This window comes from Littorina saxatilis, linkage group LG12 (assembly GCF_037325665.1).
Source record: "Littorina saxatilis isolate snail1 linkage group LG12, US_GU_Lsax_2.0, whole genome shotgun sequence".
In the NCBI taxonomy this organism is placed as follows: Eukaryota; Metazoa; Mollusca; class Gastropoda; order Littorinimorpha; family Littorinidae; genus Littorina; species Littorina saxatilis.
The window spans coordinates 453,930-473,091 of NC_090256.1; the positions used below are offsets into that span (position 1 = coordinate 453,930).

The following is a 19,162-nucleotide window of genomic DNA, read 5'->3' on the forward strand; positions in this document are numbered from 1 at the left end:
CAAAGTCTCCAGATGCTCTGCGAAGGTCTCCGTGTGGACTAGCAGATCATCCCAGTAGTACACAACATTCTTCATTCCTTTGAGCATTTTTCGCATTCCCCTCGTAAGGGTAGCACCACTGTTCACCATGCCAAAAGGCATCCGCAGGCACTCATACGTTCCGTCTGGAGTTGCAAAGGCGGTCTTTGGTATGTCCTCTTCGCGCACAGGAATTTGCCAATATCCCTTGCTGAGATCGATTTTTGAGAAGATCTTACTGCCGGTTAACTGTCGGAATAGATCAGTTGCCGTCGGCATTGGTTCAGGGTCAAACACGGTGATCTTATTGACTTTCCTGAAGTCAATGCATACCCTGTTTGTGCCGTCTTTCTTCTTGACAACAACAACGGGAGATGAGTAAGGGGATGATGATTCACGGATGACCCCCATCTTCAACATGTTGTCGATGTCCTTCTTCAAGGATTCCCGAGCCTGAAACGGGATAGGGTATGGTTTTGAGCGAACAGGAACGTCAGATGTGAGGTGGACTTCATGTTCGACCAAGGACGTAGAGCCTGGAACATCAGAGAACCTATGGGTGAAGTCGCCCATAAAATCATGCAGCTCCTTCTGCTGGTCTTCTGTCAGGTCAGGTCCTAACTTGACGTCATCCACTCCCTCTTTCTTGTGGAGGTCTCCCAACTCCAGTAGTTCCTCACCGTCGAACTCGTCTAGTTCGGCTGGTTCTTCCACACTTGCTGCGACCTGTACTGCTTCCGGAGGTCTCTCCACATACAGTTTCAGGAGGTTAGCGTGGTAGATCTTGGACTTCTTGCCGACATTCACCTTGTAGTCGTTGATCCCTACCACGGCCTCAACCTCGTATGGACCTTTCCACTGCATCAGTAGTTTGTTGTGATCAGTGGGAAGCAGTATCAGCACTTTGTTACCTGGTGTAAACTTCCTGTTTACGGCTTTGCGGTCGTAGTAGTGCTTTCCACTATCCTGAGACTTTCTCAAGTTTTCTCTCGCAATCTCGAGAGTCTCCTCCAGTTTCTCTCGCAACTCGAACACGTACTGGTAACTGTTCTTCACTTCAGGTGTGTCCACATCTTTCGTCCACAATTCCTTTAGTATCTGCATCGGGCCTCTCACGGTCCGCCCGTACATCAGCTCGAACGGGGAGAATCCAGTGGACTCTTGTGGCACCTCCCTGTATGCAAACAGCAAGGCATTGATGTAGCGATGCCACTGCCTTGGCTGCTCACTGCATAGTTTCTTCAGCGTGGACTTCAGCGTCGCATTGAATTTTTCGACCAGCCCATTGCACATCGGGTGATAGGGTGTCGTAGTCAAGTGACGAATGCTCAGCAGCCTGTTGACCTCTTCCATGCATTCAGAGACAAACTGTGTCCCCAGGTCTGTGAGGATCTCTTCAGGAACCCCAATTCTGCTGAAAATGTCCACAAGTGCCTCGGCAACAGTCTCGGTGTCAATTTTCTTCAGAGGCACGGCTTCTGGGTACCTGGTTGCATAGTCTACCAGGGTCAGTACCCAACGATGACCCGCTTCACTTGGCGGTTTTATCTCGCCGATGAGGTCAATGGCCACCCTCTTGAAAGGTCGGTCGATCAAAGGCATCTTCTGCAACGGCACTTTCGGGACCCTTCCTCGAGGTATGGTTTTCTGGCAAATATCGCACGATCGGCAGAATCGAGTCACATCTGCATGCAGTCCTGGCCAGTAAAACGCAGCCTGGATTCTGTCCGATGTCTTCTTGACACCCAGGTGACCTCCCATAATAGAGTCGTGGGCCACCTCCATCACCTGGCGCCTAAGTGGTTGAGGCACCAGAACTTGACGTAATGGCTTCCCACCGTTGACTCTCGCGTGCTGGAACACTCTGTACAGAATCTTGGCCTTCACTTCAAATTGCACAGTGCCTTCGCCCTTAGTCATCTCCTTGACAGGACGACTCCTGTACTTTTTCAAGGTCAAATCAGCTTCCTGTAGCTGAATCAGCCGATCCCTGTCCACGACAGCAGTTGCAGAACTGTTGGTGACCCTGAGTGTCGTAGTTGTTTTGTCCTTCTTCGCCTGGGCTCTGGTCGTCACAGCGCTTACAACCTGCGGCTGGTCGCGGCGATGCACAGTAGCTCTGTCATCTTGTAACAGTTCGCTGATATCTTCATTCGCGAATGGCAGTGGGTCTTCCTCCTCAACAGCAGGCTGAGCTGCACCCATTCTCCATTCGACATCAGGGTCATCAGGACGTCTCGCACCCCCAATGTTGCCAATTAATAGATCGTACAAGGGCTTCTTCAGGCAGACGGCCTCAACTTCTCCGGTGAAGTATGGAGTATCGATCTGGATTTTTACCACTGGTGCCTTCACGCATTTGCTGTCAGCCATGAGCGTCCACTTGAAGTCACCAGTGAACTTCTCTGTTGGCACCAGATCCTCTTTGACGATGACCCGATTGCAGCCCGAATCTCTGAGAACAGTCACTTCCTGCTTCTCAACAAATCCCTTCGACACGGGCATGTTCGACACTGACACAGCTGCGCTGGCGACGACAGAGATTGACTTGCCATTGGCGAGTAGAAGCTGGCCATCAGAAATACATTCTTCCACGTCCGATGGTGTAGCCACTTGCTCGGCAGCCCTTGGAAGTATGACGCTGCTCGCACATACTTGTTGGTTCGAGCCACTCGTTTGCCTCTTGTTGTCGTAATATCTCCGTCGATGTTCTTGCGCTTTGTCATTGACATGTCCGTTATTTTTCTTTTGGGGACAGTTGGCGACTCGGTGGCCCTTGGCATTGCAATGGAAACACGTTATGTTCTGCCCTTCATTGGATGATGGTGCGGACTCAGTTTGTCCCTTGGCAGGTTGGTTTCCCTGGTTCCCGCTCTTCTGGAAAGGTTTTGATGACTTTGACGTCCCCAGGGTCCTTCCATGAGCAATGAGATAACGCTCAGCAGCATCAGTAATGTCCTTCAAACCCCGCAGTTTTTGCTCTTCCAAGCGGGTCGCCAGGTCCTTCGGGCAGGCATTAAGGAACTGCTCCTTCACGATCAAGTCCCGCAGACTCTCGTATGACTGCTCTTCACCTGATAACTCCACCCACTTCTGCAGGTATAACGACAGGCGCTCCACAAACTGGCTCGGTGTCTCTCCAGACAATGGCTGGCATTCGCGGAAGCGTTGACGGTAGCCCCTTTCAGTGAAGTTGTAGCAACGCAACAGAGCTTCCTTCAGTACATCATAGTCTCTGGCGTCATCATTTGAGAGTCTAGTGTAGACCTCAAGTGCTGCCCCAGTCAAATGTGCGCTGAGTTGAATCGCCCAGTCGTCGCGCTGCCATCTAGCACTCTCAGCGAACCTCTCGAATCTTGCAAGGTAGCAGTCGATCTGGTCCTTCCCGTCAGCGAATGCTGGAAGTTTCGGTGCCCTGTGTAGCATTTGCTGCTGGTTATCTCTTTGGCGTGGTGCCTCGTGCTCACTTTGAACACGCACCATTTCTGTCTGAAGCTCTAAGCGCTTGGTCTCCATTTCTATCTGGAGCTCTATGCGTTTCAGCTCCATTTGCCTTTCTTCACGCTGCGCTTGTCTTTCTTCACGCTGTGCTTCTCTTTCTTCACGCTCACGCTGCGCTTGTCTTTCTTTATCTTCACGCTGCGCTTGTCTTTCTTCACGCTCACGCTGCGCTTGTCTTTCTTCACGCTCACGCTGCGCTTGTCTTTCTTCACGCTGCGCTAGCAGTTGTGTCTGGGACTCGACGAACTCCGTCAGCTGCTTGCCTTTCAGTCCCAGTTCAACTCCTTTTGCCCAGAACTCAGCCATTCTGGTCTTTTCCGGTGCGTTCGTCTGTATTCTTTCACAGCCCCGAACGTAGACGAATGTAGTCTTCTAAAAGAACACAGTCTCTACTGCACCTCCGATGCTTCTCTCGTCGCTGTTCACCTTCGTAGACGCAGGCTGCCACCCTCCTCGTCTAACGTGACGGCGCACTCTGCTCACGATACGTACACGACGTACCCCAGTCGTATTTCGTAGTATTAATGCACTAGCTCCGCGACGAAGTCCGTCTCGTCCAAACGGCAGCTAACCTCTGTAATCCCGATACACTCCGGCGTCGCTCACCGTACCGAGCTGCGGCGATTACCAAACTCTTCACCAGTCACACCGAATCCACGGTTCCGTAGTCTCAATACTGATCCCTCAGGATACACCCGATTGATGGCTACCTCCTGTGACTGTCTTGACACTGGTCCTTGTTACTGGAAAACCCTTGGCGTTAAACGTAGATCCTTGGCTTGGCCCCCAATTGTTACACGACACTTGAGATTGCCACAAGTTCTCAAACGTCGTATAGTTGTGTTCTTTTATTCTACGTCGCCCGTCTTCGCAGCAACAGAAAACAACTCGTCAAATTGAGTTCGAGGATTTATTCAGCATTCAATACATACAACTGCACAACGTAGCAGAACTCAAATAGAAGCTTTTTTAACATTCAAATCGCGCTGGCATATATAGTAAATACTCAATCTCGAGAATATTCCAGACCGAACACGATACAACTACATTATACGAGCCGTGCATGGACTAAACTAGCGACATTCTCTCTGACGTACATCAAAAAGCGCCGACGCACTTAATCCGAACGAACGCCACGAACTCACGACTAAAACAGCATGGTAAACAACTTGTTTTGACAGGACTAGAAAGTTCACCTGCATTCTCGTCCAAGCATAAATATTGTGTTTACAAAATATAATATCGGTACTTTCCCACAAAGTACAAATAAGTCAACTACATGCAACACACAAAACTGAACCAAAGCTCAGCAACGGTAGCGTTTCCTAACAGTCAGGCCGCTATTTTCTCCCCCCTTTCCTAACCTAGGTGGTGGGTTCAAGTGCTAGTCTTTCGGATGAGACGAAAAACCGAGGTCCCTTCGTGTACACTACATTGGGGTGTGCACGTTAAAGATCCCACGATTGACAAAAGGTTCTTTCCTGGCAAAATTGTATAGGCATAGATAAAAATGTCCACCAAAATACCCGTGTGACTTGGAATAATAGGCCGTGAAAAGTAGGATATGCGCCGAAATGGCTGCGATCTGCTGGCCGATGTGAATTCGTCATGTATTGTGTACAAACAAAATCCATCTCACACGGCATAAATAAATCCCTGCGCCTTGAATATGTGCGCAATATAAATTGCATAAAAAAATAAAAAATAAAAATAAATCCCTGCGCTTAGAACTGTACCCACGGAATACGCGCGATATAAGCCTCATATTGATTGGTTGATTGATTGCGGTCAATGCGCATGCGCCAATCTTGGACTTAAAAAATGCGACCCTTTGACCGAACGAACCATGGATTAGGGTTAGGGTTAGGATTAGTGTTAGGATTAGGGTAAGGGTTAGGGTTAGGGTAAGGGTTAGGGTTAGGTTGTTCACGACCTGATTAATCTCCCCATGTTAGCGCATGCGCATTGACCGCAATGAGAAGTATTACTATTCAGGCAGAGCTTTCAGTTCGTGACACGGGTGTCATGGGCCAGGAACAGTCGATCAGCTGACAACTTTCACTTGACGAGTGACATGGAGTAATCCGACGAAGTGTGCACACGTTTAAGATCCTGCATGTGGAATATTTCGAGAACATTCTGTTATGAACTTCTTTAAGTTGTTCCACTCAATAACATGACTAGGTGTTCTTGTTGTTGTTGCTGTTGTTGTCTTTTGTTTATTTCTTGTTTTGTGTGGGTGATTTTTTGTGTTGCTTTACTTTTGTCTGAGGTTTAACTGTGTTGCCTTGCTGTTGGTGATTGTCCAGGTGGCAGTCGACACGATGGACAGTCGTCAGATGACGGACAAGGCAAGAGTGCAGGTTCTGAGGTCTCGTCAGCAGCTCGTCTACATGCTCGTCGGCGTCGTCGTCCTCTTCTTCGTCTGCCTCCTGCCCTTCCGCATCTACGCCATCTACATTATGTACAGGTCAGTGGCTGTCTTTCTACAACATGTACAGGTCAGTGGCTGTCTTTCTACAACATGTACAGGTCAGTGGCTGTCTTTCTACAACATGTACAGGTCAGTGGCTGTCTTTCTACAACATGTACAGGTCAGTGGCTGTCTTTCGGTTCTGGTTTATATCAGTACAGTCCGTTGGGTGTCGCAATTTGGAAGAGCTTACAAATGAAGGATCATCATAGTCGTCGTCATAATCGTCGTCATAATCGTCGTTGTCGTTGTTGTCATGATTATTGTATTCGTCGTCATTGTCGGCGTTGTTGTTACCGCCGGCATCGGCGTCGTCGTCCTCCTCCTCCTAATCATCATCATCATCGTCATCATCATCATCATCATCATCGTCGTCGTCGTCATCATCATCATCATCATCATCATCATCATCATCATCATCATCATCATCATCATCATCATCGTCGTCGTCGTCGCCGTCGACATCCTCCTCCTCCTCCTCTTCCTCATCATCATCATCATCATCATCATCATCATCATCATCATCATCATCATCATCATCATCATCATCATCATCATCATCATCATAAGAGCGTACCACAGTAACATCGTCATACATATATTTATATCTTTATTTGTTACATGGATAAATTAAATCTACCTACCTTTCAGGCAGTAAAGGGTCAAAGCTTTTTTTGTGTTGCCAAATCTTCGTTATCTAGGCAGCCAGCCGCGTGCTGCATTAAATGCGTTGAAGACAGAAGGCAAAAAGAAACTACATGTACTCAATCCTCTATTGCCACACAACTGCAAAACATGACCTTGAAGCCATCTCGGCAGTCGTGGCTCTTATCGTGGACGCGCATCCTGTATGATTTAGGGAAGAAACGCAATCAAAAGCTGTTGGCAAAAACCACATCTGTATCCTCACACAGACAAAGACGTAGTGGGAGAAGATGGGTGCAAGAAACAGGGACAGAGATGAAGAAAGAGAACGTTGCTCGTCGTAAAGGCCGGCCATACACTAAGTGTTCGGGCATGATGAGCTGTGTGCGATCGAAACACAGATTAGGGAAAGTTCAAGAGGAAAATTCAAACGGGAGCTTTTGTGAATTTTTGTGTTAACGTTTAGTTTTCTGCAGAACAGATGCGTTTTTTTACGATTCAAGAACGTATGAAAGCCTAGCTAACGATCATCCCACGTTGAAAGGATTTCTGTTTTCTGTGGCACATAGCGGGAAAGAAAAATGAGAGGAGCAACATAGGAGTAATTTCGGGGGAAAGTTAAGGTTGAATGTGAAGATGTGGTTCTTGAAAATAAAGAAGCACACGGGATCTTAGTCAAACGAGAAAACACAAAAACACAGAACGAAGCCATTAAGGGCAAGAAACCCGTGACAGAGCGTGTAAAATACAGCTGTTTCTTCAGGCGAGAAAATTATCGCAATCTTAAAAGATGATTGCTGTGTTGCTCTGGACAGCATTCGGTTCGGAATAATAACCTTTGTCAATGCAGGCAGGCTGCTCCGAATGTTGCTGTTGGTGAATGTGGTGGATGGTAATAGTGGCGATGGCGATGGTGAATATTATTTTAAACAATCCATCAAATAATTCTATGTCATTAAATATGTAGCAACTACACAAGCGGAGACATCATAGTATAAATGTAATTCCCATGGCCACTAATATCACCAGCTTTTTCTCCTCGTTTCTTCTTCTTCTTCTTCTTCTTCTTCTTCTTCTTCTTCTTCTTCTTCTTCTTCTTCTTCTTCTTCTTCTTCTTCTTCTTCTTCTTCTTCTTCTTCTTCTTTTGCACCCGTAGCACACACATTTCTGCCTTCCTAAGAGGCTTTATACCGCAGCATGTCTGGCTCTCAGGAAGGGCCTATACCGCGTCATGTCTGGCTCTTAGGAAGGGCCTATACCGCGTCATGGCGTGACATTCCGCGTGGTCCGCGTGTTTCCTTCCTTCTAAGAGGACGCTACGGTTGTGTTCTTCTTCTTCTTCTTCTTCTTCTTCTTCTTCTTCTTCTTCTTCTTCTTCTTCTTCTTCTTCTTCTTCTTCTTCTTCTTCTTCTTCTTCTTCTTCTTCTTCTTCTTCTTCTTCTTCTGCCTTCATGGGCTGAAACTCCCACGTACACTAGTGTTTTGTTTGTCATTACTTCATAGCTGCCCTGCCCTCAGCTTGCACATCGGTGCAACTCAGTGGGGCGAGATGCGCATGCCTCGTAAAGTCACCCTGATCATGTATCCATTACTGTCATGTTTCAGGCCTTGGTGCAACTCAGTCGGGCGAGATGCGCATGCCTCGTAAAGTCACCCTGATCATGTATCCATTACTGTCATGTTTCAGGCCTTGGTGCAACTCAGTGGGGCGAGATGCGCATGCCTCGTAAAGTCACCCTGATCATGTATCCATTACTGTCATGTTTCAGGCCTTGGTGCAACTCAGTGGGGCGAGATGCGCATGCCTCGTAAAGTCACCCTGATCATGTATCCATTACTGTCATGTTTCAGGCCTTGGTGCAACTCAGTGGGGCGAGATGCGCATGCCTCGTAAAGTCACCCTGATCATGTATCCATTACTGTCATGTTTCAGGCCTTGGTGCAACTCAGTGGGGCGAGATGCGCATGCCTCGTAAAGTCACCCTGATCATGTATCCATTACTGTCATGTTTCAGGCCTTGGTGCAACTCAGTGGGGCGAGATGCGCATGCCTCGTAAAGTCACCCTGATCATGTATCCATTACTGTCATGTTTCAGGCCTTGGTGCAACTCAGTGGGGCGAGATGCGCATGCCTCGTAAAGTCACCCTGATCATGTATCCATTACTGTCATGTTTCAGGCCTTGGTGCAACTCAGTGGGGCGAGATGCGCATGCCTCGTAAAGTCACCCTGATCATGTATCCATTACTGTCATGTTTCAGGCCTTGGTGCAACTCAGTGGGGCGAGATGCGCATGCCTCGTAAAGTCACCCTGATCATGTATCCATTACTGTCATGTTTCAGGCCTTGGTGCAACTCAGTGGGGCGAGATGCGCATGCCTCGTAAAGTCACCCTGATCATGTATCCATTACTGTCATGTTTCAGGCCTTGGTGCAACTCAGTGGGGCGAGATGCGCATGCCTTTTAAAGTCACCCTGATCATGTATCCATTACTGTCATGTTTCAGGCCTTGGTGCAACTCAGTGGGGCGAGATGCGCATGCCTCGTAAAGTCACCCTGATCATGTATCCATTACTGTCATGTTTCAGGCCTTGGTGCAACTCAGTGGGGCGAGATGCGCATGCCTCGTAAAGTCACCCTGATCATGTATCCATTACTGTCATGTTTCAGGCCTTGGTGCAACTCAGTGGGGCGAGATGCGCATGCCTCGTAAAGTCACCCTGATCATGTATCCATTTCTGTCATGTTTCAGGCCTTGGTGCAACTCAGTGGGGCGAGATGCGCATGCCTCGTAAAGTCACCCTGATCATGTATCCATTACTGTCATGTTTCAGGCCTTGGTGCAACTCAGTGGGGCGAGATGCGCATGCCTCGTAAAGTCACCCTGATCATGTATCCATTTCTGTCATGTTTCAGGCCTTGGTGCAACTCAGTGGGGCGAGATGCGCATGCCTCGTAAAGTCACCCTGATCATGTATCCATTACTGTCATGTTTCAGGCCTTGGTGCAACTCAGTGGGGCGAGATGCGCATGCCTCGTAAAGTCACCCTGATCATGTATCCATTACTGTCATGTTTCAGGCCTTGGTGCAACTCAGTGGGGCGAGATGCGCATGCCTCGTAAAGTCACCCTGATCATGTATCCATTACTGTCATGTTTCAGGCCTTGGTGCAACTCAGTGGGGCGAGATGCGCATGCCTCGTAAAGTCACCCTGATCATGTATCCATTACTGTCATGTTTCAGGCCTTGGTGCAACTCAGTGGGGCGAGATGCGCATGCCTCGTAAAGTCACCCTGATCATGTATCCATTACTGTCATGTTTCAGGCCTTGGTGCAACTCAGTGGGGCGAGATGCGCATGCCTCGTAAAGTCACCCTGATCATGTATCCATTACTGTCATGTTTCAGGCCTTGGTGCAACTCAGTGGGGCGAGATGCGCATGCCTCGTAAAGTCACCCTGATCATGTATCCATTACTGTCATGTTTTAGGCCTTGGTGCAACTCAGTGGGGCGAGATGCGCATGCCTCGTAAAGTCACCCTGATCATGTATCCATTACTGTCATGTTTCAGGCCTTGGTGCAACTCAGTGGGGCGAGATGCGCATGCCTCGTAAAGTCACCCTGATCATGTATCCATTACTGTCATGTTTCAGGCCTTGGTGCAACTCAGTCGGGCGAGATGCGCATGCCTCGTAAAGTCACCCTGATCATGTATCCATTACTGTCATGTTTCAGGCCTTGGTGCAACTCAGTGGGGCGAGATGCGCATGCCTCGTAAAGTCACCCTGATCATGTATCCATTACTGTCATGTTTCAGGCCTTGGTGCAACTCAGTGGGGCGAGATGCGCATGCCTCGTAAAGTCACCCTGATCATGTATCCATTACTGTCATGTTTCAGGCCTTGGTGCAACTCAGTGGGGCGAGATGCGCATGCCTCGTAAAGTCACCCTGATCATGTATCCATTACTGTCATGTTTCAGGCCTTGGTGCAACTCAGTGGGGCGAGATGCGCATGCCTCGTAAAGTCACCCTGATCATGTATCCATTACTGTCATGTTTCAGGCCTTGGTGCAACTCAGTGGGGCGAGATGCGCATGCCTCGTAAAGTCACCCTGATCATGTATCCATTACTGTCATGTTTCAGGCCTTGGTGCAACTCAGTGGGGCGAGATGCGCATGCCTCGTAAAGTCACCCTGATCATGTATCCATTACTGTCATGTTTCAGGCCTTGGTGCAACTCAGTGGGGCGAGATGCGCATGCCTCGTAAAGTCACCCTGATCATGTATCCATTACTGTCATGTTTCAGGCCTTGGTGCAACTCAGTGGGGCGAGATGCGCATGCCTCGTAAAGTCACCCTGATCATGTATCCATTACTGTCATGTTTCAGGCCTTGGTGCAACTCAGTGGGGCGAGATGCGCATGCCTCGTAAAGTCACCCTGATCATGTATCCATTACTGTCATGTTTCAGGCCTTGGTGCAACTCAGTGGGGCGAGATGCGCATGCCTCGTAAAGTCACCCTGATCATGTATCCATTACTGTCATGTTTCAGGCCTTGGTGCAACTCAGTGGGGCGAGATGCGCATGCCTCGTAAAGTCACCCTGATCATGTATCCATTACTGTCATGTTTCAGGCCTTGGTGCAACTCAGTGGGGCGAGATGCGCATGCCTCGTAAAGTCACCCTGATCATGTATCCATTACTGTCATGTTTCAGGCCTTGGTGCAACTCAGTGGGGCGAGATGCGCATGCCTCGTAAAGTCACCCTGATCATGTATCCATTACTGTCATGTTTCAGGCCTTGGTGCAACTCAGTGGGGCGAGATGCGCATGCCTCGTAAAGTCACCCTGATCATGTATCCATTACTGTCATGTTTCAGGCCTTGGTGCAACTCAGTGGGGCGAGATGCGCATGCCTCGTAAAGTCACCCTGATCATGTATCCATTACTGTCATGTTTCAGGCCTTGGTGCAACTCAGTGGGGCGAGATGCGCATGCCTCGTAAAGTCACCCTGATCATGTATCCATTACTGTCATGTTTCAGGCCTTGGTGCAACTCAGTGGGGCGAGATGCGCATGCCTCGTAAAGTCACCCTGATCATGTATCCATTACTGTCATGTTTCAGGCCTTGGTGCAACTCAGTGGGGCGAGATGCGCATGCCTCGTAAAGTCACCCTGATCATGTATCCATTACTGTCATGTTTCAGGCCTTGGTGCAACTCAGTGGGGCGAGATGCGCATGCCTCGTAAAGTCACCCTGATCATGTATCCATTACTGTCATGTTTCAGGCCTTGGTGCAACTCAGTGGGGCGAGATGCGCATGCCTCGTAAAGTCACCCTGATCATTTATCCATTACTGTCATGTTTCAGGCCTTGGTGCAACTCAGTGGGGCGAGATGCGCATGCCTCGTAAAGTCACCCTGATCATGTATCCATTACTGTCATGTTTCAGGCCTTGGTGCAACTCAGTGGGGCGAGATGCGCATGCCTCGTAAAGTCACCCTGATCATTTATCCATTACTGTCATGTTTCAGGCCTTGGTGCAACTCAGTGGGGCGAGATGCGCATGCCTCGTAAAGTCACCCTGATCATTTATCCATTACTGTCATGTTTCAGGCCTTGGTGCAACTCAGTGGGGCGAGATGCGCATGCCTCGTAAAGTCACCCTGATCATTTATCCATTACTGTCATGTTTCAGGCCTTGGTGCAACTCAGTGGGGCGAGATGCGCATGCCTCGTAAAGTCACCCTGATCATTTATCCATTACTGTCATGTTTCAGGCCTTGGTGCAACTCAGTGGGGCGAGATGCGCATGCCTCGTAAAGTCACCCTGATCATTTATCCATTACTGTCATGTTTCAGGCCTTGGCGAGCGAAGGTGAAGACGCAGAAGAATAAGACTTAACAAAGATTAAACAACCCCCTTTGGCTTTGATGACTAATTGATAGTCGTATTGTTTTAATCATTCATTCATCTCCCCTTTTTTTCTTGGCAGTCCTGAGGCAATGTCGGACCTTGAGATGATGCTGAACCTGATGAAGTAGGCACGCCTGCAAAACAGCGCCAGAAAAAAAAAGTTTCTTTGAAGATGAACTGTGGTCATTATTTCAGCCCTTCATCAACCATACATTCACCCATCTCCCCTTTTCTTCTTGGCAGGCCTGTGGCTATGCCGGAACTTGAGATGATGCTGAACCTGATGAAGCGAGCACGCCTGCCAACCACATCGCCTGCCAAACAGTTTGATTCTGTGAAGGTGGGCTGTGGTCTTTGTCTCAAACAGGCCTTTAGTTAACCATGCATTCATCCATCTCCCCTTGTTTCATTCACTTATCTCTCGTTTCTTTTTTCTTGGCCGGCCTGTGCACATGTCTGCCCGGGAGACGATGCTGAACCTGATGCAGCTGGCACGCCTGCCAAACAGCGCCCGAAAAATGTTTTTATTTTGATTTTTTGAAGATGGACTGTGTTCATTATTTCAGCCCTTCAGTCAACCATTCATTCACCCATCTCCCATTTTTTTTCTTGGCAGGCCCATGTCGGACCCGGAGACAATTCTGAACCTGATGCAGCTTGCGCGCCTGATGGTGTACGTGAACAGCGCGGGGAACCCCATCATCTACAGTCTGGTATCCACCAAGTTCCGCAGGGCCTTCGCCAGGGTGCTGCACCGCATGGGCTGTGGCTGGGCCTTCTTGGCCCGCGGCATTCACTCGGAGGAGAACGGGACCCTGCGTTCCCGCAACACGGTGACCCAATACAGCACCGTGCGTCAGGAGCTGGAGGACGGCCCCACGGACGCCGTCTGACTAGAGCTGGAAAGGCGGGACCTGGAAGCTGCCGGCAAGTCTCTGGCTCCTCCCACAAGGTTGTGACTGACAGAATTGAGAACGAGAACCTGTTGACTGTTTGTGGGAAGAGTTCAATCTGCCGGCAAGTTTTTGGCTGCTCCCACAAGGATTAACTGTCTTGTGGGGGAACACAAACTTAAACCAGAAGTTGAAGTCGCCGTCGTGTTCTGCAAAGCTGTGACTGTATGTTCGGAATCGATAAAATGTTGTCTGTTTGAGCAGCAAGAACAAGTCTTTTGTGGAATAAGAAGTTGTTGCCAATCTGAGCCACGAGAACATATTGTTTGTTTGACCATCAAGCACCTGCTGTCTGTTTGAGAACAAAAAAATAGTCGTCTGGTTAAAGATCAAGAACATGCTGTCTGTCGTCTGGTTAAAGATCAAGAACATGCTGTCTGTCGTCTGGTTAAAGATCAAGAACATACTGTCTGTTTTGGGGAACAAACAAAGAGCAAGGCTGTGACTGTCTGTTTTAGTAAAGAGGACATGTCGCCTGCGTTGGAAACAATGTCACGAATATGGGACAGTTGGTAGAATGACGATGTTCTCTCTAGGCTGTGGTTGTCTGTTGGTCAATGTGATAGTGTGCAACAAAGAAGTGATTCATGTCGGCTTTGGTGGTTTAAGAGAATGTCATTCTCGCTGAAATGTGAAGGGGTCCGCAAAGAAGACGCTCCTGCACAGTGCATTGATGAAGCATTGATGAAGCATTGATGAAGCATTGATGAAGTCGCGTATCTTAAATGGAAGGGTATCTAAAGAAACAAAAGTTCTTTGATAGGAAGAACTTTGGAAGAGTGACTGGTGCATTTTGAATGTTCTTTTCTGACGCTAATTGTGGGTTTTTTAATACGAAGATTGCTAAGGTGTGACGGGCGCAGTGGCGTGGTGGTAAGACGTCGGCCTCCTAATCGGGAGGTCGTGAGTTCGAATCCCGGTCGCTGCCGCCTGGTGGGTTAAGAGTGGAGATTTTTCCGATCTCCAAGGTCAACTTATGTGCAGACTTAACCCAATTGCGCAAAGAAAAGATCCTGTAATCCATGTCAGAGTTTGGTGGGTTATAGAAACACAAACATACACAGCATGCCTCCCCCGAAATCGGCGTATGCTGCCTGAATGGCGGGGTAAAAACTGTCATACACGTAAAACTCCACTCATGCTAAAAACATGAGTGAACGTGAGAGTCTAAGCCCATGAACAAAGAAGAAAAAGAAGAAGAAGAAGAAGCTAAGGTGTTGTGATATTCACTGAGAAATGTGATCGTCGGCACACACAAAAAGAAAAGATTCCACAGAAAGGGTAGTTAGGAATAAAAGATTGAAAGCGACCTTTGGGCGAACATTTGGTGGGTATTGGTACTAGGTAGAGACCACGTGAATGAAATGTGTTACCTGTTTGTACATTGTGTTGAGAAAGCTCTATAAAGGCGCGAAAGTTAAATGTCACTGGGACTTTTTGTGTGTGTAAATATTTCACGAGAACATGAGATGGTTCCGCCCCAACACAGCTGTGTTGATGGTGCCTTTGAGAAGAAATGACGATACCATATTGTAAGTCTCAAGCGAGATCCCAAAGAGGTATGGCAATGCGTGCTTCAACACAAATAGTACCCAGAAGGCTATAGACACTGATTGCCTTCAGTGAAAAGCAAGCTATAGACACTGATTGCCTTCAGTGAAAAGCAAGCTATAGACACTGATTGCCTTCAGTGAAAAGCAAGCTATAGACACGGATTGTCTTCAGTGAAAAGGAAGCTATAGACACGGATTGCCTTCAGTGAAAAGCAAGCTATAGACACTGATTGCCTTCAGTGAAAAGCAAGCTATAGACACGGATTGTCTTCAGTGAAAAGCAAGCTATAGACACGGATTGTCTTCAGTGAAAAGGAAGCTATAGACACTGATTGCCTTCAGTGAAAAGGAAGCTATAGACACGGATTGCCTTCAGTGAAAAGGAAGCTATAGACACGGATTGCCTTCAGTGAAAAGGAAGCTATAGACACGGATTGCCTTCAGTGAAAAGGAAGCTATAGACACGGATTGCCTTCAGTGAAAAGGAAGCTATAGACACGGATTGCCCTCAGTGAAAAGGAAGCTATAGACACGGATTGCCTTCAGTGAAAAGGAAGCTATAGACACGGATTGCCTTCAGTGAAAAGGAAGCTATAGACACGGATTGCCTTCAGAGAAAAGGAAGCTATAGACACGGATTGCCCTCAGGGAAAAGTAAGCTATAGACACGGATTGCCCTCAGGGAAAAGCAAGCTATAGACACGGACTGCCCTCAGTGAAAAGGAAGCTATAGACACGGACTGCCCTCAGGGAAAAGGAAGCTATAGACACGGACTGCCCTCAGGGAAAAGGAAGCTGTTTCCAGACGGTCGCCTGGGAGAAGGAAGCTGTTTCCAGACGGTCGCCTGGGAGAAGGAAGCTGGTTCCAGACGGTCGCCTGGGAGAAGGAAGCTGGTTCCAGACGGTCGCCTGGGAGAAGGAAGCTGGTTCCAGACGGTCGCCAGGGAGAAGGAAGCTGGTTCCAGACGGTCGCCAGGGAGAAGGAAGCTGGTTCCAGACGGTCGCCAGGGAGAAGGAAGCTGGTTCCAGACGGTCGCCAGGGAGAAGGAAGCTGGTTCCAGACGGTCGCCAGGGAGAAGGAAGCTGGTTCCAGACGGTCGCCAGGGAGAAGGAAGCTGGTTCCAGACGGTCGCCAGGGAGAAGGAAGCTGGTTCCAGACGGTCGCCAGGGAGAAGATACGTTGTGTGTACTTCCATAAAGGCGATGCATATTTATTTCAAATAAGATACCGTATGTGTGTTTTAAAGAAGACACCGTTTGTGTATTTCAAAGAAAGTGCTGCTTTCCCGTTGCTCACTTGATAACACATTGAGACAAGTCCTTGAAGATCGCCGGCCCTGCTGCAACCTGATTATGATGACATTACTCTCGACACAGACATGGTTCCGTCTTTCTATACTCTAACGGCGAGGGCCTCTGACACAACACGTCGCCTTCTGAAACGTGTACTGAAAACTGACTTTGCACACAGGCAGGGCTATTCGGTGCTGCATCGAAAAGCTTCATCCAAAACAAGATGGGCATAAATCCAGCATTCCGAAGTGAAGGCTGCTGATCTGTTTTCCAAAGATACCGTGTTTCCTATTTGGTTGATGGGCTCTTGCGGTTTACAAAGATGAAAATTAATGTGACACTGGAGAAAAAAAAGAATTGTTACAGCTAATCTTTAACACTGGAATTGACAGAGACGTCGTTACCTTATCATGGTACACGACTGATGTGCAGATCTTTTGGAAACTGTCAGTGCATATGTTAGAATTTGACGTTCAGAAATTTAGTTTTCCGAGTTTACACATTGAAAAAAAACGACAATGACAGGTGTTTACATGGTTGTGTCAAGAGTGATGTTCCAGTACGTTATTAATTAAACTTCTGTGATTGTGAGTCAAAAAACGAGAAAGGTAGGTTGTTGGAACGTTTGTTATTGACAAAACAATACATTCACAGATATTTCGACCCAACGGTTGTTTAAGTGAACGGACAAACACATATTCACACAAAACTTATTTTGATAGAATCAGTTTACGTCCTTAAAAACTTATCTTGATAGAATCAGTTAAGCGACCTTCCTGACGAGTGGACGTAAACTGATTCTATCAAGATAAGTTTTGTGTGAATATTTGAAAACGGGTGAATCATGTAAAGCGTAGATACCCTGCGCTGGAAGTGTTTGTGTCTGTGTGATCAAATTGATGGTTCTTAGTGTTGTGCGGGCTTTTGTTTCTGTCCAAGGTTTACTGGAAAGTATCGCTTTTGTTCATGTGTCAGTGGAAACTTTAGCTTGTGTTCAAGTTTTAGTGACAAGTATTGCTTCTGTTTAAAGTGTACTGGAAACTTTTGCTTCTGTTCACGTGTTTAATGGAAACTTTTGCTTGTGTTCAAGTTATAGTGCAACAGTTTCGTTATTCTTTAGGAATTTTGTGGACAACGATGAGAGGCTTTCTGGATAACCTGCTGTTTTTCCATGTATCTGTGAAGCTGGTAATGAAAGTTACTGTCCTTCCCACAAAGACGCCTGTGTACACCGCAATATGAGTTCCCTGGCTTTTTATGGACTGAGAGCATTCTTCGACTGTAATACAGCCAATAATCACCAGATTGAGATTTTTTTTTTCAGATTGAGATTTTTATTTATTTTTATTTTGTATTTTGTTTAATACAGGCTAACAATCACCGTGTCAAGACTGTGTTCTTTTCAGATTGAGATTTTTATTATTTTATTTTTTTCTCCGCTGAATCAATTTCTTGTTAATCAACTCCAACACGAAGTCCCCACGCGAAGCAGCCGGTCCATTGGATATTGAAGCTGCGGAAATCTCTTATTACATGTAAAAGCCTGGAAATGTCTCTGGTGGCTGTCATGTTGGGTGACTTAAGGATAAAGGCGTAATGGCCTGGTGGCTGTCATGTTGGGTGACTTAAGAATAAAGGCGCAATGGCCTGGTGGCTGTCATGTTGGGTGACTTAAGAATAAAGGCGCAATGGCCTGGTGGGTAAGACTCCGGCCTCCCAAGCGGAAAGTCGTGGGTTCGAATCCCGGCCATGTCTGGTGGGTAAAGGGTGGAGATTTTTACGATCTCCCAGGTCAACTTATGTGCAGACCTGCTAAGTGCCTGATCCCCCTTCGTGTGTACACGCAAGCGCAAGATCAAGTGTGCACGGAAAAGATCCCATAATCCATGTCAGAGTTCGGTGGTTTATAGAAACACGAAAGAACCTAGCATGCATTCCCCGAAAGCGGCGTATGGATGCCTAAATAGCGGAGTAAAAACGGTCATACACGTAACGTTGAATCCGTGGGAGTTTCATCCCATGAGAAGGAAATGACTTTTGAGCTTTGGCTGTGAATTTGCATCATTGTGTAGATATGAGGGGTTGAGACAAAGCGGGACAATTACACACTGTGAAATGGCATCATTGTGTAGATATGAGGGGTTGAGACAAAGCGGGACAATTACACACTGTGAAATGGCATCATTGTGTAGATATGAGGGGTTGAGACAAAGCGGGACAATTACACACTGTGGACCCTTCTCACTTGCGACCGTGGAAGTTTGCATCCGGTGCTGGGATTATGTACAGTTTAAGAAAACAAACACTTGTAAGATTTTGCGTGATTTTCTTGCCAGTAGATATGTGTTTTTTTCTGGTTACAAAGAGCTTCTTTGTTATTTGATGTACTGTTCGTATTTGTATGATTTAGTGACTGTTATAGGTTAATTTAAATTTGAACAATCCCTGTGAGAACAAATAATGTGAAGAATAATTTGTTTGCGTGCGTGTACTGAATGCGTTCGTGCTTCTTTGTTTGCCGTTTTACTTTCAATACACGAAGAGATTCTTTGTTGTTCGATGTTCGTATTTGTAGGATTCACTGTCTGTTGATTATAGACTTATATAAATGTGTTGGCCTTTTTACTTTCAAATCACGACTTCCGGAAATAACTCTGTCGGGTTTGGGTGGGTTGTTGCGGGAACGCAGAGGAAGAAGAAGGTGGGTTGTTGTGGGAACGCAGAAGAAGAAGAAGGTGGGTTGTTGCGGGAACGCAGAAGAAGAAGAAGGTGGGTTGTTGCGGGAACGCAGAAGAAGAAGAA

The 19,162-nt window shown here is 47.4% G+C and overlaps 1 protein-coding gene across 1 annotated transcript in view; it reads left to right on the forward strand.

Annotated features, from left to right (window-relative positions):
- LOC138981010 (galanin receptor 2a-like) overlaps positions 1-19,162 on the forward strand; it is a 270,024-nt gene extending 250,862 nt beyond the window's left edge. Inside the window, exons 3-4 of the mRNA XM_070353797.1 lie at positions 5,829-5,989; positions 13,178-19,162. Of these exons, the coding sequence (XP_070209898.1) occupies positions 5,829-5,989; positions 13,178-13,454 (438 nt within the window). The 3' untranslated portion in view covers positions 13,455-19,162. The remainder of the gene's footprint in view (positions 1-5,828; positions 5,990-13,177) is intronic.